The 17956-nt window shown below is 53.3% G+C and overlaps 2 protein-coding genes across 5 annotated transcripts in view; one reads left to right on the top strand and one right to left on the bottom strand.

Moving 5' to 3' along the window:
• The window catches only part of PRMT7 (protein arginine methyltransferase 7), a 58057-nt gene extending 45035 nt beyond the window's left edge, over positions 1-13022 (top strand). For all 3 annotated transcript variants that reach the window (XM_066348917.1, XM_066348915.1, XM_066348916.1), the window contains exons 9-18: positions 1054-1181; positions 1599-1734; positions 2613-2696; positions 3058-3105; positions 3769-3858; positions 6331-6492; positions 7584-7658; positions 11029-11189; positions 12471-12567; positions 12794-13022. In XM_066348917.1, the coding sequence (XP_066205014.1) occupies positions 1054-1181; positions 1599-1734; positions 2613-2696; positions 3058-3105; positions 3769-3858; positions 6331-6492; positions 7584-7658; positions 11029-11189; positions 12471-12567; positions 12794-12973 (1161 nt within the window). In that variant the 3' untranslated portion in view covers positions 12974-13022. The remainder of the gene's footprint in view (positions 1-1053; positions 1182-1598; positions 1735-2612; positions 2697-3057; positions 3106-3768; positions 3859-6330; positions 6493-7583; positions 7659-11028; positions 11190-12470; positions 12568-12793) is intronic.
• An 871-nt stretch (positions 13023-13893) lies between these two features.
• Positions 13894-17956, bottom strand: part of SMPD3 (sphingomyelin phosphodiesterase 3) — an 89207-nt gene continuing 85144 nt past the window's right edge. For both annotated transcript variants that reach the window (XM_066348919.1, XM_066348918.1), the window contains 2 exons: positions 17129-17291; positions 13894-16869 (listed from right to left, as the gene is read on the bottom strand). In XM_066348919.1, coding sequence (XP_066205016.1) covers positions 16768-16869; positions 17129-17291 — 265 coding nt within the window. In that variant the 3' untranslated portion in view covers positions 13894-16767. The remainder of the gene's footprint in view (positions 16870-17128; positions 17292-17956) is intronic.

The raw sequence follows: 17956 nt of genomic DNA on the forward strand, positions 1-17956 counted from the left end.
TTGCTAGTATAAATAATTCTGTAACATACATCCCCCCCCCCCCCTCCCAAGGTTAGAAGCAGGGAGGCAGTCAGACAGACTCCCCGCATGCACCCGACCGGGATCCACCTGGCATGCCCACCACCAGGGGGGCGTTGCTCTGTTGCGGCCAGACCATCCCAGGGCCTGAGGTGGAGGCCAGGGAGCCATCCTCAGTGTCTGGGCGAACTGTTGCTCCAGTGGAGCCTTGGCTGCGAGAGGGGAAGAGAGAGAGAGAAAGGAAGGAGAGGGGGAGGGGTGGAGAAGCAGATGGGCGCTTCTCCTGTGTGCCCTGGCTGGAAATCGAACCCAGGACTTCCACATGCTGGGTCGATGCTCTACCGCTGAGCCAACCGGCCAGGGCTAATGTGCGTTTTTATGTAAATACAGCTGTTTCTTTGTTTGGGTTTTTAAGGATACAATCCTGTATGTGGGATTTGTGGCATCAAAAAGGATCAGTACAGCTAATTGAAAGTTTGACTCTGGATCATTGTAAATCATGTTTCACAATTTGGAGTTTTCCATTTCTTTAAAAATTATTTAATTTAAAAGAATAAAACAAAACTTTCCTGTACTGTTTTCTCAACTTTTATTTTGAAAAAAATGTAAGGCCACAGAATAAGTGAACATGAACACTGGTGCACCCGTTACTTAAATATACCAATTGTTAACATTTGCCACACTTGCTTTCTTTCTGTCTGCCTTCCTCTTTCCATCTTTCACTCTCTCCCTCCGGGCCCCCCACCCAGGAGGAGCTGGAGTCCCCTCTCCTGAGCCCTTCTTGAGCACTGCGGCCCTCAGCCACGCTTTATCCCCCTAAAGCCAGCAGTGTTCCCGCAAGCTTTCCGGCCTCTGACTGGACAGTTTTCTTCGTCTTTCTCTTCTTTCTTCTTTATCTCTTCAGCCACAGCAGCTCTCTGTAGTCCACAGCGTGGTAACCCTGTACACTGATTTGGGGCTTGGGTTTTGGCTCTTGGATTAGAAGCATCGCTCCTGTTGCAGCTTAGTGACTGCCGATTTTGTTTCCTATTGCAGTGGCGGGACCACTGGATGCAGTGTGTGTACTTCCTGCCGCGAGAGGAGCCCGTCTCCCAGGGCTCGGCCCTCTGCCTGGTAGCTCACCACGATGACTACTGTGTGTGGTACAGCCTTCATAGGAGCAGGTATGCCCCGAGCTTTGGGGTGGGCACTGGGCCTGTCACACTGCACTTTATGTAAATTCCCATTTATACACATATTATAGAGGCACGAGTGGGCCATTTATATCTGCACAGGATAAAATAAGAGCAAAGGTCCGTGACTGGCTATGTCAGCACCCGTTGCAGGTACACAGAAGAGGCTGCCCCATTGTGCGGCCCCCGTCTGGAACAGACATATATGCGAGTGTTAGGTTGTAGGGCCCTTCACGCTCTAGTGCCTCTTTGACAGCCTGTGCCTAGACTCATGTCCCAGAGAGGACTGCGGGTGTAACCGGAGGCCCATCTCAATTTCGCGGGCAGGTTCCTGTGCCATGTTTTCACGCTCGCTGGAGTCTAGCAGGTCATACTCACTACTCTGTGTCTGTTCATTTCCTGGCCCAGTCCCGAAGGGAACGAGAAAGTCCAGCCAGTACGCCCTGTATGCGACTGCCAGGCTCATCTGCTCTGGACCCGGCCTCGCTTTGGGGAAATGAATGATCAGGAAAGAACTGATCAATATGTCCAGGCCCTGAGGATGGTATGTGTCTAGCCCCTTGGGCACTTGTGGGCAAGAAGGAGATTGTCCCATGGACCCCAGCTCATGCTCATTGCTCATTGCGGATTTATTCCTTTTGCTTTCTGTGTCCCCTGGTCTGTCTGGGTGGCCTCAGCCGGCTCCTTCAGGGTGGGCGCTCAGGGGGAGCCTGGGAGCCTGTAACTGGACTTCCTGGGGCTTGTTCTCTTCTCGCCTGGGAGAGCCTTTACCTGACAGCTTCCCCTTGGCCCTGGTTTTGTCCCCCTGGACACACTGTGTCACCAGCCTTTCCTGTGGGTGAGCCCGGTGGATCCAGCCACCCCGTTCTTCCTTTCACCTGCTGTCTCCTTTCTAAAATTTCTGAGATGTAAATATGGCTCTGTCACTTTCCTGCCTGAAAACCTTTGCTCTCTGCTGCCTAGAGTGGGGCCCTCTGCCGGGGACCACACATGGGGTTTGGAGTTGTATGCAGAGATATGTGTATATGTGCATGCACTTTGGGGTCGTGAGGGTCCCCGCTGTCCTAAGTCTCTCTGAGATCTGTGCCCTGTAAAGGCACCTCTGCCTTGGTGAGTCACTCAGTAGGCCCACTGTGCTGTGAGCAGACAGGGAAGAGGCCTGTCCTTATGGACTGGGGGTGGCCCGTGGAAAGTGGCGCAGGCCTTTAGGGGGGCCTTTCCCGAGAGTGAGACTGGGTGGGGGGAGGCGAGCGAGGTGGAGTGTTTGAGGCTGGGGACCGGCTTCTGCTCGGGCCTGGGGAGCATGTGTGCCTGGTGTGGGCACAGAAAGATCCAGCCGGGCAGCAGATCTGTCAGTTTGCCAACGAGCATTTCTCAGTGTACGGTAAGAAAACGCGTGCTGAAGTTGCTCTTGTCCGGCAGGTGCTGAAGCCAGACAGTGTCTGCCTGTGTGTCAGCGACGGCAGTCCGCTCTCCATGCTGGCCCATTACCTTGGGGCAGAGCAGGTACTGGACGTGTGCCTTTTTGTGGGCTTCCCGGGCGCAGCTCGGAGTCAGGGCGCCCTGACTAAAAGCTTAAAGCTCTTGCCAGGTGCAGCTACCATGTGTGTGGCATGCTCAGTTCATTGCCTCTGAGCACAGGCAGGAGTCAGGCTGTAGCACTGCCTGCCCTGCAGCGCCGCTGTCTGAGCCGCCACCGAGCCCTAGGGTCAGTGCAGAGCATGGGGGCTGCCCCAGTGGGTAATGAGCACGGGGAGGTGGTTAGGAGGGGAGGTACCTTCTTCCTGGGAATGATCTGTCACATTTCAATAATTACTTTTTTTATAAAGTGAATCCCCTACAACTAATAGCATGGTCTTCTCTCTAGGTGTTTACAATAGAGAGTTCAGCAACTTCTCATAGACTGATGAAAAAAGTAAGTGATAATTGTTGTTACTGAAATAATGAGGGGCCCCGTGGTGCCGCCTCCTGCGTTAGGGACCCACTGCTTTGAAGCAGTGTTGGTACCGAGGGAACTGGGGCTGTAGCCGTGAGGAGGAAGCAGCGGCAGGAACAGCTCCCGGCACTCCGGTCTGGAAGTCTTCTTGGGCTGTCATTGATTAGAAACAGGCTTGCAGACTTTATTTTGGTTTTTAGCTAAAGAAGTCTGAACTTTTATCCTTATTGCACATGAAACTAAAAAAGTGAAACTCTTTGTGGCAAGACTGACTGTATGGTTTGTTCCTGGGACCCCAGCGCCCAGGGAGCCATTGCTCATGGGCTGGCCCTCTGATTGGTTCCAGGGTGGTAGTTCTCCTCCTGGCCATTGACCGGTTTTGCTTTCCTCTCTGAGGGACAGCCCACCTCCACCAGAACTGCAAGCCCATTGTTGAGTCCCGCTGACCTGCCTGTGAGAGGAATTTCTGTTTGTTACATTTTGCTCTTGATCTCATCCCATCCTTGGCGTATAAGGGAGAATTTCTACAAAGCAGATAAAAGCGGTGCTTCAGAACTATTTGGCCAGAAAACTTCAGACAGATAAGGCAACTTTGAGATTTTTGGGGAACAAAAATAGTACTTTTATTGTTTTATTTTTAAGATCTTCAAGACTAACCACTTGGAAGACAAAATTAATGTAATAGAGAAACGGCCTGAATTATTAACATCTGCAGACTTGGAAAGTAAAAAGGTGAGTAACGAGAATTTGTTCTGGTGGGCACAGCGCTAGATTGCCCAAGCTCCCCCCTCTTCTCCGGGCTCATGGACGGTCCCGGATGGAACTCAGCAGGTAAGAACCGGCCGCTGTCAGAGTGTGGTGAGGGTTTGCAGAGATGCCCGCCAAGCAGATACTTGTACTGTGAACTCTGGCTAATGCTCTACTCCTTCCAGCGAGGGCAGACAGCCCTGCCAGGATTAACAGCAACATATCGTGGGCTCTGTCCCTCTTCCATTCGCAGCACTTCTGTCTGCCTCGCTTCCTCTTCACTTCCTGTTTCCTTCCTGCCACACATGGTCTTCAGGCCCAGTGCACGCCTCCACCTCTTAGTAACCTGTTAGTTACTAACCAGTGTCCCTGCACCTTCATCTCATCAGCCCCTGGGCCCATACATCCTCAGGGCCCTCTCTCTCCTTCACACATTTTGTTTTTTTATTTTTTTAGGGGGAGAGAGAGCGAGGAAGGGACAGACAGCTAGGAAGGGAAAGAGATGAGAAGCATCAACTTGTTGTGGCTCCTTAGTTGCTCATTGATTGCTTTTTCATATGTGCGTTGACCCGGGGGGGCTCCAGCCAAGCCAGTGACCCCTTGCTCAAGCCAGCAACCTTTGGGCTCAAGCCAGCAACCATGGGGTCATGTCTATGATCCCACACTCAAGCTAGCAACCCCGCGCTCAAGCTGGTGAGCATGTGCTCAAGTTGGATGAGCCTGTGCTAAAGCTGGTTACCTTGGGGTCTTAAACCTGGGTCCTCAATGTCCCAGGCTGATGCTTTATCCACTGCACCACCACCTGGTCAGGCCCATGAGTTTTTTAAGGTCAAATTTTTTGAAATATAATTCATATGCCATGAAGTCCATCCATTTAAAAAAACATCAATTTAGTGATTTATTTACTCATAAGGTTGTGCAACTTCACCACAATCAATTTTAAAACAATGCCATCACCCAGAAAGAGATCCTGTGCCTGTTAGCAGTCACTCCCCTTTTGCCACTAATCCTCCAGCCCTAGGCGACCCTGATGTACTTTTTGTCTATATCTGGATTTCCCAATTCTGGACGTTTCATGTAAATGGGATCATGCAATATGTGGTCCCTTTGTGACTGGCTTGTTTCAGGGCTCATCCACATTGTAGCGTAAATCAGGACTTGGCTTCTTTTCACTGCTGAATAGTAGTTGATTGTATGGTACAGGATACCACTTTTTTTTTATCCGTTTATCAGTTGATGGACATTTGGGTTGTTTCTTTTTGGCTACCGTGAATGATACTGCAGTGAACATTCATGTACAAGTTGCTCTTTTATCCCTTCATTGATGAGGATTAGAAAGATATTTAAATTCTATAAGCCATTGATATGGTGTACAGGTCACTGGAGTACTGAATACAAGTGGCAGGAGTGGGCATTCTTGCCTTGTTCCCAATGTTGGGGGTAGAGAGTAATCGGGACCAACTCTTCTGTCTTCAGTGTCTTCCTTCTGCATTTCTGATTTTTCAGCCAGAAACCCAGACCCCATGTCGGATTGCCCTCCCCATGCCCATCTGCTTGAGTCTAGCCCTGGGCACCCTGTCTCCTCAGCACGTCTTGGTCCCCTCCCTTTGGCACACTTCCGCTTCTTACACGGGAGGTACTCACCCATGTCACCTCCTGTCCCCACTCCACCAGCAGGTGGTGCCCTCGTATACTTCGTGGTTGTCAAAGGGCTCTTTCTAAAACACAGTCCTTTGCTGATTAAAGCTTTCAGTGATCCTTCTGTGCAGAGTCCAGTCCCCTTAACGTGTCATCAGTTGCCTTTGGGTGACCTGGCCTGTCTTCACCTCTCTGGCCTCACCCTGTACCGCCCTGGCCTGCGTGCTCATCTGCCAAGCTCCTTGGAGGCTGTTCCTCTCCCACCTGTGCTTGTGCCTCTGTCCATCCCACTGTCTGGAGTCTTTTTGTCTTTGCTCTTTGGACTCCTGCTCATGTGTCTGCACATGTTTACTGACCACGTGCTCTGGGCCAGGCACTTTGCTGGGTGCCGGGGGTACTGTGCTGCCGATGTGCCCCCTTCTGTGTGCTCAGAGCCTCGTGAGGGATTCAGTGTTAGAAAAACGCTGAGAATAAATTGTCGGGATAAGCTGTGAGTGGGGATTTTCAGGGCCTTTCCTGGAAGCTCTTTCTGATGCTCTTACCTCCAGGGTCCCCCCCATGCCACTCTGTGTACCTGTCAAAGTGTATCAGCCTCCGCAGGGACAGTTCCCAGCCTCCTCTGCTCCCTCTGCCGCTCTGCATTCTGAGGGCAGGGCTCGTGTCTATTTGTGTCATTGGGGGCAGGTGGACCCGGCATGCCTGTTCACTGAGTGAGTGAGTGAGTGAATGGCCTGTTACTTCCTTCACCTGTGAACCTTGCGACCTTTCTCTTCAGATGAGCCCTTCTGATGTCTTGTTCTATTTTTCTCTGATCTCCAGGTCTCTCTCCTCCTGGGCGAGCCCTTCTTCACCACCAGCCTGCTGCCGTGGCACAACCTATACTTCTGGTACGTGCGGACCGCCGTGGACCAGCACCTGGGGCCCGGCGCCGTGGTGATGCCCCAGGCTGCCTCGCTGCACGCTGTGGTTGTGGAGTTCAGGGTAGGCCCCCCAGACGTTTTCACAGAAGGGGCAAGAGTGCTTGTTTTCTTGGAAGTCTTGGGTGCAGATGGAGGTCCTCAAGTCTTCGTGATTTGGCCTCTGCTTTTTGTTTCAGCACGCTGCAGGCTTGACCAGGAGAGGCTTGTCTTTTTTAAAATGTGGTAATTTGACATACGAAATGAAAATGGCTGTGTGTTGTCATTTTACAATGTGGCTTATCAGAATAATGAAAATGTATAAATTAGGAGTTTCAGAAGGCACACTGTGCCGCTCCCTCCGCTCTCATTAAGAGCCCGGGCTCCACTTGTTAAAAGCATTTTGAGATGGGAGAGTCACCTTCTTTGTGCGAGAAGTAATTGAAAAGCTTCATTTTAATTTTCTCATCAAAGCAGAGCCACAATCACAAGTCACTTTGGGAAAGGCGTTTTTATGAAAAGGATTTTGAAATGTTTTTAACCTGAAATGTTGAGTGAACCGCATTTTATAATGCTTGGTGAGAATGGCTTTATCCATAGGTAGCTTAGAGGCTCCATCGTTTTTTTGGGGGGTACTTCTTCTGGGTTGTTTACCTGTTGAAATTTTCACATGAATTCTGGCGTTCACAGCCAAAGAAGGAATGTGGAGAACAATGCTCATTTCCAGGCCAAAATCCAGGGACCGAGGGTGCAAGGCTGACTGGCCTGAGCAGATCCGGCCCCTCCCTCCCGTCAGCCTCACGCTGTTTATAGGTGCAGAGCCTTGAAAATTGGTTTATAGATTTTTTTCCCAAAGAAAATGATGTTAAAGATGGACAGAGAGCAAGAAACCTCAGCCTGGTAGCTGCAGCCAGTTGTTCCCTTATAGGAGAAGAGTTGGGGTCGGGTGAGACTCGGCAGGGTCACAGAACTGTCCTGAGTTTTTGTTCTCTCTGAGTCTCTTCAACTTTGGGAGTCTCTTTTAGGCATATGAAAATAGCAAGGTGTGCCTCAGGTTTGGGGCTGGGCCACCCCCGCTTGACCTCGCTGACCCTTCTTGATCTGTGGCCCTGGGCGGGTGTGGATTCAGGGTGTCCTGGTGGGTAGGTGTCAGCGAGGGCTGTGCCTTTCTGACAGGACCTGTGGCAGATCCGGAGCCCCTGTGGCGACTGTGAAGGCTTTGATGTGCATATCATGGATGACATGATTAAGGTAGGTGGGGCCGCAGCTTCATGTGCAGTGTCCTCCCCCCCCACTCCACATCTCACAGGCCTCTAGCAGGGACACCTGGCTTCTGTGGAGAGGTGTGGGTTGGGCAGTACAAGCAGTGTGCAGAGAGCTCTTCTGTTGGGGGCAAGAAGGTCAAGTGTAACTATTCTACTTGTTCACCATGAGGATGAGTCTGAGAACCACTGTGTCTCAGCGTCTAATACTAGGCTGTTCTTAGCCCTGGGCTGTAACACCTGAATCAGAATCCCAGGCTGGGCTGTCTCACCATGCCACTGGAACTGCTCCTGCCAGTGTCAGCAGCTTGGTCTCTGTTGGGACAGCCTTTTTAGAAGGCAGTTTGGCAACTTTCTGAGCCAGCTGTTTTCGTCTGGGGGACTCCAGTCCCAGGTGCAGTGGTCGGCAAACTCATTAGTCAACAGAGCCAAAGATCAACAGTACAACAATTGAGATTTCTTTTTTTTTTTTATTTTTATTTTTTTCTGAAGCTGGAAACGGGGAGAGACAGTCAGACAGACTCCCACATGCGCCTGACCGGGATCTACCTGGCACGCCCACCAGGGGCGACACTCTGCCCACCAGGGGGCGATGCTCTGCCCCTCCAGGGCGTAGCTCTGCTGCGACCAGAGCCACTCTAGCACCTGGGGCAGTGGCCAAGGAGCCATCCCCAGCACCCGGGCCATCTTTGCTCCAATGGAGCCTTGGCTGCGGGAGGGGAAGAGAGAGACAGAGAGGAAGGAGGGGGGGTGGAGAAGCAGATGGGCGCTTCTCCTATGTGCCCTAGCGGGGAATCGAACCTGGGTCCCCCGCACGCCAGGCCAACGCTCTACCGCTGAGCCAACCAGCCAGGGCGAGATTTCTTTTGAGAGCCAAATTTTTAAAACTTAAACTATATAGGTAGGTACATTTCTTATTGAGGTAGTGCCCACACGTGGTATTTTGTGGAAGAGCCACATTCAAGGGGCCAAAGAGCCGCATGTGGCTTGCGAGGGTCGTGCAGGGCTATTTGTACATTGTTAGCGTACTGACTCAGCTGCTAGACTCTGCATCCCTCAGAATCCAGGAGTTCATGAAAGTGCCATTGGTATGGGCTCTACAAGGACTAGAATAAAGAGTCATGATTATGTCTAGATGGGAGGCAAGGTGAGGGACATGAAATCATCTTATATAGTAAGAAAATTTACACAGCCTGACCAGGTGGTGGTGCAATGGATAGAGCATCAGACTGGGATGCAGAGGACCCTAGGACCCAGGTTTGAAACCCTAAGGTCACCGGCTTGAGCGCAGGATCATCCAGCTTGAGCTCAGGCTCATCTGCCTTGAGTGTGGGATCAAACATGACCACATGGTTGCTGGCTTGAGCCCAAAGGTCCCTGGCTTGAGCAAGGGGTCACTTGCTCTTCTGTAGACTCCTGATCAAGGCACATAAGAGAAAGCAATCAATGAACAGCTAAGGAGCTGCAACGAAGAATTGATGCTTCTAATCTCTCTCCCTTCCTGTCTGTCTGTCCCTATCTGTCCCTCTCTCTGTCTCTGTCAAAAAAAAAAGAAAATTCACACATACACACAGGGAAAGGGGTGAAACAGTAGATAGCAGAATGTTGTATGATTAGGAAGTGGTTAAGTTTTCCTCCTTCTGCTTATCTTTTTATTAATTTTTAAATTTTTTTATTATTAAGTGAGAGGCAGGAGGCAGGCAGACAGACTCCCACATGTGCCCTGACTGGGATCCGCCCTACAGGACAATGCTCTGCCCATCTGGAGCCACTGCTCCATTGTTTGGGTAACCGAGCTATTTTAGTGCCTGAGGTAAGGCCATGGAGCCATCCTCAGCACCCACGGCCAGTTCGCTGGAAGCATTTGATCCATGGCTGTAGGAGAGGAAGGGAGGGAGGGAGAAGGGTGGAGAAGCAGATGGGCGCTTCTCCTGTATACCCTGACCGGGAATGAAACCAGGGACTTCTACGTGCCAGCCAGCACTCTACCACTGAGCCAACTGGCAAGGCCCTGCTTATCTTTCTATTCACATTTTTCTCAGTGATTTTGGGTTGCTCATTTAAACATCTTTAAGTACATTAATCCAATGGATGTTTTCATTTTGTGTCTCACCTGTCCCTCCACATGACTGTTCCTTGCTTTTAGAAGTCTCCTTTGTGCTGAGTCACCACACACTCGAGCTCCCTCTGGCCACTCCTTGGTCTCCTCCTTGACCTCTCCCATTCTTCCCGTCCCCTAAGGTATCACGTGTTCTACATCTCCCTCAGACCCTGTCCTTATTGTCCCTTTTTCTCTCTCTGTTGCTGGCTAATGTTTGCATCTGTCCTGAGCTCAGACCAAATAACTAAGAGTGATAGACTCTCCACTGAGATGTCCTCAGGTACTGTGATGTCGATGCTTACAAAATCCACATGCTCTTTCCCCACCCCCAGCCTCGCTCCTTCCAAGGGCTCCCATCCGAGGCCTGCCACCACTTCATACCTAGGTGCTGGGCTGGGTCTGGGCATCCTTCCGGGCAAGTCCTTGCCTTCACTTGCAGTTGGTCATCAGATTCCATAGCCATCAGGTCATCAGTGAGCCTCAAATCCAGTTTTCTTTCCCTGCTGCTGCTGTGCTGTCTTGGCCACTTCATCTCTCACCTGTGACCATGCAGCCTCCTGCCTCTCCCACTTTACCGTCCTTTATGGGAGCTCACGTAAACTTGTGGACTTGTGGATCCTGAGTCTGGCCCTCTCCATCCCCTGTGGGAAAACCCTGTGAAGCTCCCTGCCCCCTCCCGCTGCAGAGTCACTGACCCCACTGCTGGGCCCTCTCCCTACTCAGCTTTGTCCACTCTCCTTGCTGCCAACTCCTTTGTGACCTTTGGGAGGCAGCCCAGCGGTCACCCCTCCAGGCAGTGTTCTTGCCCAGCCCTGTCTCTGCAGGAGGTCAGCGCTCCTCAGGCATCGTGGTTGCTTGTCTCTGCGTTCTGTCTAGATGGGGTCCTCGTGGGGTGATCTGTCAACTGTAGTGCTCAGTAAGGGTCACTGAATAGGCAAGTGTCATCACCCACAATGATGTCATCCGTGTAGATAGACATTGTGAGATGTGCAGTGTCATTCCATTTTTAAAAGGGAGAAAATGAGGTTTAGAGAGGTGAAATGACTTGCTCGGGAGATGGCTCGTGAATGGCAGCAGGGGACAGAGAAGCCAACGGTCTCTAAAGACCCACTGCTCCCAGCAGTGACTGTGTATTACCTTGAGGGACCTGGGCTGTATAGGTGAAGGGCCACAGGCATAGACTCTAGAGATGGGCACATGAGCCCTTGTCCCCGGGCATCCTATGTCCGCAGACCCCCATGTCTCCTTCCCTTCTCAGCGAGCCCTGGACTTCAGGGAGAGCAGGGAGGCCGAGCCCCACCCGCTGTGGGAGTACCCTTGCCGCAGCCTGGCCGAGCCCCAGCAGATCCTGACCTTTGATTTTCAACAGCCAGTTCCCCAGCAGCCTCTCCGTGCTGAGGGCTCCATCGAGCTGAGGAGGTGAGTAGTGTGGACTCCTGGTGGGGGTCTGGGGGGAGGAAGTGGGAGTGCCTGCTTTCTGTCCAGTTACTGCCCATGAAGCTAACCACTTACTTAGCCACTTTCACGTGGGAGTGATTGCCTGCCTTGTCTCAGCCTTGGCCACTTGCTCTCAAGTGGCCCTGAGTGTACAGAGCCCCCACAGCCTCTGAGTACATGTAGGTAGTGAGGCAGAGCCAGAGTGGGCTTTGCTCTTCCCCCACATCTGAGGCTCCCTTTGAGCTAAGCAGCATGTTGGATCACAGCTGCAGAGAAATGTGAATTTGGTTGCTATGGTTACCCATCCCCCCCCCCTTTTCTCCTGGGGATTAAAGCAGGTTAGGAATTGGGAGGGTGCTCCATGTGAGGCACAGTCAGGCCCCCAGCTCCAGCATCCTTCGTGGGGAGGAGCTGCTGCTTCCCAGAGGAAGACCCCTTTCCAACTGGGTGGAGGCCCTGAGCCCTGCGCGTCTCCTCTGACAAGGGGAAGCGGGGCAGATACCCATCTGGACCTGCCATCCAGGCTATCAGGAAGGGGTCTTCCAGCATTTGGTACTCGGACTGTGCTCTGAGCCTTCGGGACCAAGCCTTTCTATGCCCCCGGCCAAGGAAGCTGGTCCTGTGGCCAACCTGGCCCTGCCCCCTGGTTATGCTGAGTACTTGGCTGGGCTGTGAGGAGCAGTGGGGGCTTTAGGTTATGGCTTTTATTTCTTTTTTTTTTTGTTTTATTTATTTTTATTTTATTTTATTTTTTTACAGAGACAGAGAGTGAGTCAGAGAGAGGGATAGACAGGGACAGACAGACAGGAACAGAGAGAGATGAGAAGCATCAATCGTCAGTCTTTCGTTGCACATTGCGACACCTTAGTTGTTCATTGATTGCTCTCCCACATGTGTCCTGACCGTGGGCCTTCAGCAGACCGAGTAACCCCTTGCTGGACCCAGCGACCTTGGGTTCAAGCTGGTAGGCTTTTGCTCAAACCAGATGAGCCCGCGCTCAATCTGGCGACCTCGGGGTCTCGAACCTGGGTCCTCTGCATCCCAGTCCAACACTCTATCCACTGCGCCACCGCCTGGTCAGGCAGGTTATGGCCTTTCTTGCTCAACATTTTACTGAATGGCCTTTAGTCAGGTGGTGTTAGGAGCCTACTGACAGGGCAGTGTGGAAGTGGGGAAGACTACAAGTTTCTGGAAAGCAGAGAAGAGCCAAGGCCATCTCTCATAGTGCTATTTCTGTTGGGCCCAACATTCTCCTTCCCCCAGGCCTGGGAGGAGCCATGGTGCTGTCCTGTGGATGGAATACCACTTGACCCCAGACAGCACGATCAGCACCGGCCTCCTGAAGCCTGCAGAGGACAAGGTAGTGCTGGACGCCCTGAGAACAGGCACTGCTGTTGGGGGAGGCCATGCCACCAGTGTTCTCTGGGTCTCCTGGCACATGTCTGGCTAGATGGTAACCCCCCAGTGGCCCCGGGTACTTGGCTCTGAGCAGCAGCTTCCAACTTCGAGCTGCCTACAGGGGAGGCTGGCCAAAGGAGGGCTTAGCTGCTGACAGCCCTCACTGCCTTCTGCTGCTCCTCCTGCAGGGGGACTGTCGCTGGAACCCACACTGCAAGCAGGCCGTGTACTTCTTCAGCCCCACGCCAGACCCTAGAACAACACCAGGGAGCCCCCAGACAGTCAGCTACACCGTGGAGTTCCACCCCTGCACCGGCGAAGTCACCATGGATTTCACACTCTCAGATAGCCTAGGTGCTGGATGCTGACCCTCACTTGTTATGAAATAAAGTGGCCCAAGAGGCCCCGGGCTCTGAATGGTGTGGCTTTCTGGGAAGGCAAGTGGAAGTGCCTCTTCTCTCTGGGCCCAGCTGGGTCTCTGGGTGGGGGACCCCTTCCATTTTTGCATTTTTGCACCTCTGGCTCCTCACTCCAGATGTAGCACCAGCATGGGTTGCTGGCTGAATTTGGAGCCCAGGGGGGGCAGGGAGCCTACCCTGAAGTGGTTCTGATGTGCTCAGAAAGCTCTGAGACTTCAGAACTGCTTCTCTGGGCTGTATGGTGCTGAGGCGGCTGGGCTGCCCATGGTGGTCGCCAGTCTGGCCTGTGTGCCGGGAACTCCTGCCCAGCTCCAGCTAGATGCTGACTCGTGGCTGCCCTGGGCCTTAAAGACTAGCAGGGCTGGGTTGAGTCCCAGGTCTGGGCCCTTTGACTCAATAGCTAATGTCACCAAGCTACATTTCTAAGCATCTGGCCTCAGTGTTCAGCACCAGCAGGTGACCAAGACCTAACAGTGGACGCCAGGCTGCTGTCCAGAAGACAGGGAGGAGGCCGTTTCAAAGAAGGCCTGAGATGCAGGAAACCAGCCGCCAGGAGGTACAGCCTTTCCCCTGCGCCCCCTTCTAGCAGCAAGACCTCCCACCTCAGAAGTCTGGGGCAGATGAGTGTGCAGCTTCCCCCACTCAGGGTGCCCCTTTTGCTGTTTACTCCCAGTTCCAGAGTGAACGAAGGGACGCTGAGTAAGAAAACTTAGGTTGCCTGGTTTTCAGATGGTTCAGGGTGGACATGAGCTGCTGCCCTGCGGGGGAGGCAGGGGAGGCAGGACAGGCAGCCCCACAGCTGTTTCCGCACAGCCCCGCCTGGCCGCCCAGCCCCCGGGTGTGACTCAAATAAGTGGAGAACACCAGCCTTGAGCCTCACAGTTTTATTTTCTCCTTGTGATCCATCCTTCCTTTCAGCACCAGTAAAGGAGAAAAACACCTCTATTTTCAAAATATTTTATCAGGTGAAAGATTGTTTTTCTTCTAGGGAAAAATCGTCTGGATATATATTTGATAATGTGTTTTTTTTTACCAAAACCTTAGGTGTGCTTACCATATAAAACCCCTAATGTCCCATGAGGATATAATACAGAAAAAAAATATGGAAATTAAAAAAGTTTTTTTTTTCTTTTTTAAAACAGTATTTCTAAATCTTAGCAAGTTAATACAATAGTTAAAAAGCATCAAGATTAATATTTATACTTAAAATTCAAGGTGGCTTGGACAAATGAAAAAGACCATTTCCTTCCAAAGCTGACCCTGCCCCCTGGCTTCTCTGGAGGCTGGGCCTGGGCAGGTGCGGGACCTTGGCTGGGGATTTGGGTGACTCGTGTCCACCCCTCCCAGGCCAAACACCACAGAATATGGGATCCTGGCAATGTTTTTTTTTCCCTTTTAAAAAATTAAAATGGAAAAGTCTGGCTTATGTTCGGCCCCAGGAGTCCACAGGCTTCATGAAACGTGGCTGGGTGCCGGTGGCCTTGGCGTTGAGGCCGCGCCAGAGGGCGGGGCTCGGAGAGCTGGGAGTTGGTAGGCCAGGGCCAGGCCAGGCAGAGGCAACCTTGTAGGACAGGAAGTGGCCGAGGCACAGGGAGGTATGACTTGCCTAAGGCCATCCTGTGAGAAGGGAGAGAAGCACGTGCCCCTCTGCCTGGCTCCCCACCCAGCTGCCCGGGGAGGGAGGCAGCCCTCAGAGGGCTGGAAGCTGTGTGGGCTTTCTCTGCTTCAGGAGCCCTGGCCTGTCTCCGCTGCTCTCCTGGGCACACAGCCGACCTGCGGCCGGGGGGCCTTGGCTCAGGCCCTGCCATTTAGGCGTCGCACCTGCCCAGCTGGACCCTGCCTGTGTGAGCAGAGATTCCTGGTTGCTACTGGGGGTGGAGGGGGGCGGTCTGCTCTCACAAAGCCTGGTGAAGGCTGTGAAAGCCAGGCCTTTGGGGGAGGGGCACGGCAGAGAGCCCAGGTGGGATTGTGCCCTCCTGGTGAGTAGCCCCTCCTGGTTGCGGACCCCCAGGGGCAGGGCTGGGGAACTGTTGCAGCCCTCAGCTCTGCCACTGCCCCAGCCAGGTGGATTCAGACAAACCAGTGCCAGTGTGGGTATGGCTCTCAGGAGTGTCCTTTCCCAGCTCAGGACCTGAACTCAGGCTGGCTGCTTGGACCCCCTTTGGTCCCTCTTGCAGCTCAGTAGGTGACAAGGCACAGTGTCAGCGCATCGACACCTCGCTGGGCAAAACTGGCTTCAAGCCAGGTGGGCACAGTTCAGGGCGCTGAGAGGAAGGGAGACTACTCGGGGCTGTCAAGAACAGTCCCCTGAGTTGGGGGAGCCTCATACCTGGAAGCGAACACAACCCTCTCTGCGTGACTGTGGGGAGTGTCCCCAGGTGTGTTTAAAAAGGCCGGTGGGCAGAGGCAGTGCTACCATAGGTGGCGAGTTGTGGGCCTCACTTATAGGCTCTGCCACACCATGCCTGGGTGCCTGGGGCAGCCCTGGGCACATGGTGGCAAAGTGGGCATCTGTGTGCCTGGACGTGAACCAGTACCTCTGCCTGTCCTGTGCAAGCAGTGGCCCCTGACCTTGCCACCTCCAGCCTGCACACTGGTGAGGGTGAGAGAACAGGCCACTCTCTGCACTTTGGCTTCCCACCCCTTTGTCCAGGGTCCCTTTCAGGGTTCCAGGGTCACTTTTGAGGATGGGTCTGGGAGGACAGAGCCGTAGCTCTACCCAGAGGCAGACAGACAATTCCTGAGCTCAGCCAGTAAGTATGTGGATAGGGACAGTCCCCAGGGAAGGATTGGTCCCAAACCAGAGTGTCTGGAGGGGAGAGGAGATCAGGCAGAAAGAGGAGGTGTTGGTTTTGGCAGAAAAGATGCTACAAATTTATCATTTTCAAAACCAGCAGCCCCCTTTCCCCTTTGTCCATGAGTTCTCTTCTTCCTGTAGAAAAGTGGTGCTCTCTGCTCGGCTTCCTGTCTATAGCTCCACTAGGAGTCTCTGGGCCCTGGTACGTCAGGAAGGGATCCTGTCTCAGGAAGAGCAGTGTTCCCTTGCGGCTTGCAGACCTTTCTAAAATGAAGGGTTGTTTCTGTTCTTAACTTTTCCTGTTTTTCTTTTTAAAATGTAATCGCCCTTTAGTGCAAGACCCTAGGAAGAGCCCAGGCTTGCGGTGACTGGACACAGTCCTCATGGTCCTTGCTCGTGAGCCATCCCAGCTGGAGGCAGCGAGCTGGCGGCCATGTGCCGGCCCTGTGCCCAGGAATGCTTCTTTGGCTGGTTCTGATTGTGTTTGGAGTTTGGCCTTGGGTGAGGCCCAAGCAAGGGGTCTGTGTGGCTATGGTGTGGCACGTGGCATGCGGGCAGCGTGCATGCGAGGGTGGAGGCATGCGAGACAACATGGCAGCAGACAAAAATAATGAACCCTGGACAAAGCTTGAGAAGAGATACAAAGGGTACAGAAACTGGTTCTCATACTAACCCATGGGTTACAAACTAGGTTGTGCTGTAGATTGGTAGAAAATCATGTTTTGAAAGAATGGCACTGTTTGGGCAGCTGGGGCTCCTCGGGCCAGTCTGACTCCTCTGTCCACAGCGAGTGCCCAGAGGTGCAGGTTCCAGCTCACCCGGGGTTGAGCTCAGCTCTCCCAGGCCCCTGCCCCTCCTGGCACCGCTGCTGGAGGGAGCACGGCCAGGGAGCGGCTTTAGCTCAACGGGCTAGCAGAAGCCAGGCTGCTGTGACGACATGGCTGGTCTATGCCTCCTCCTCCCCGGCAGACACCATCAACCGCATGGCCACCGGGAGGTGGTCGGTCAGGCCGGACAGCTGGGTGATAAAACTGAATTCTTCCACTTCCTGGGGTTGGGGGGAAGAGAAGCATCCTGATTAGACCCAAAGGACACCCTGCAGAGGAAGGGCCTGGGGGGGGGGGCCCTCTGGGCTGGGGTTGGCCTGGTCTCCCTGAGGACAGAGGGCTGGAAGGATCCCAAGGGCCCCAAAGGTCTCTGGTCCTGGCAGGTCTCACTTTCAGAGGAGAACTGGGTGCCGCTGAGGAGTGCAGGGCTCAGGGTCCCCTATCTTCAGATACGGACTGACTGCCCAGCCCCGAACTCACAGCCTTCCAGTCTGGGCACAGCCCCTCCTCCGCATACAGCATATAGTCGAGGCGCCTGCCGTTGCCCTTCAGCACGTCCTTGTGGCCCTTCTTGTACGCCCCTGGGCTCTTGCTGGTGGGGAAGGCGAGGTACTCCCGGCGCCCCTCCTCACTCTCCAAGACCCTGCTCATGCAGACAAGAAGGCAAGATGAGCCCCCGCCCCCGCCCCCAGGTCCCAAGTGTGGAGCTAGGTTCTCATCCACGAGAGAAGCAGGTCAGACAAAACCCTTGTGTGTAACATCTGTCTTCCTTGCAGGCCCCAGAACAGACTGGGATGGAGAGAAACTGAGTCTAAGGCTCAAATTTCTGACTGAATTGAGCCATTCCAGAGTCTCCTTGAATGTCCACCTTGGGCCAGCCAGACCTCACTTTCCCTTTCTGTATTGGGTCTTTTGCTACAGCTTGGACCTGGTGCTGCCCAGAGACTGTGCCTGAGTTGGGGACAGAAGTGCCCATCCCCTCTGCAGAACAGGGCTCTGCTCTGAGCTAGTAGGGTCTTGTTTGAGGGAACATGGTCTTTACAGTGAATCTCAGGGCCCCTTCTCTTCTAGAAGTCCCCAGAACCCCATGACCAGGATGCTCGGGTTGGGTGTTACACCCGAATCTGGGTCTTCTGTTCCCTGTCTGCCGTCTCCTTCCTGCCAGGTTTCCTGTGGAGTCTGAGCACCAGTGGGGAGGAGCCTGCATGGGAGATGGTTGCAGAGGGCAGGTGAGACTGATGTCCAGGGCAGAGTAGCAGCCACTGAGAGACCCTGGACAGGTAGAAAGGCCACCTAGACAGACACAGC

This window comes from Saccopteryx leptura, chromosome 9, assembly GCF_036850995.1.
Source record: "Saccopteryx leptura isolate mSacLep1 chromosome 9, mSacLep1_pri_phased_curated, whole genome shotgun sequence".
Taxonomy (NCBI): Eukaryota; Metazoa; Chordata; class Mammalia; order Chiroptera; family Emballonuridae; genus Saccopteryx; species Saccopteryx leptura.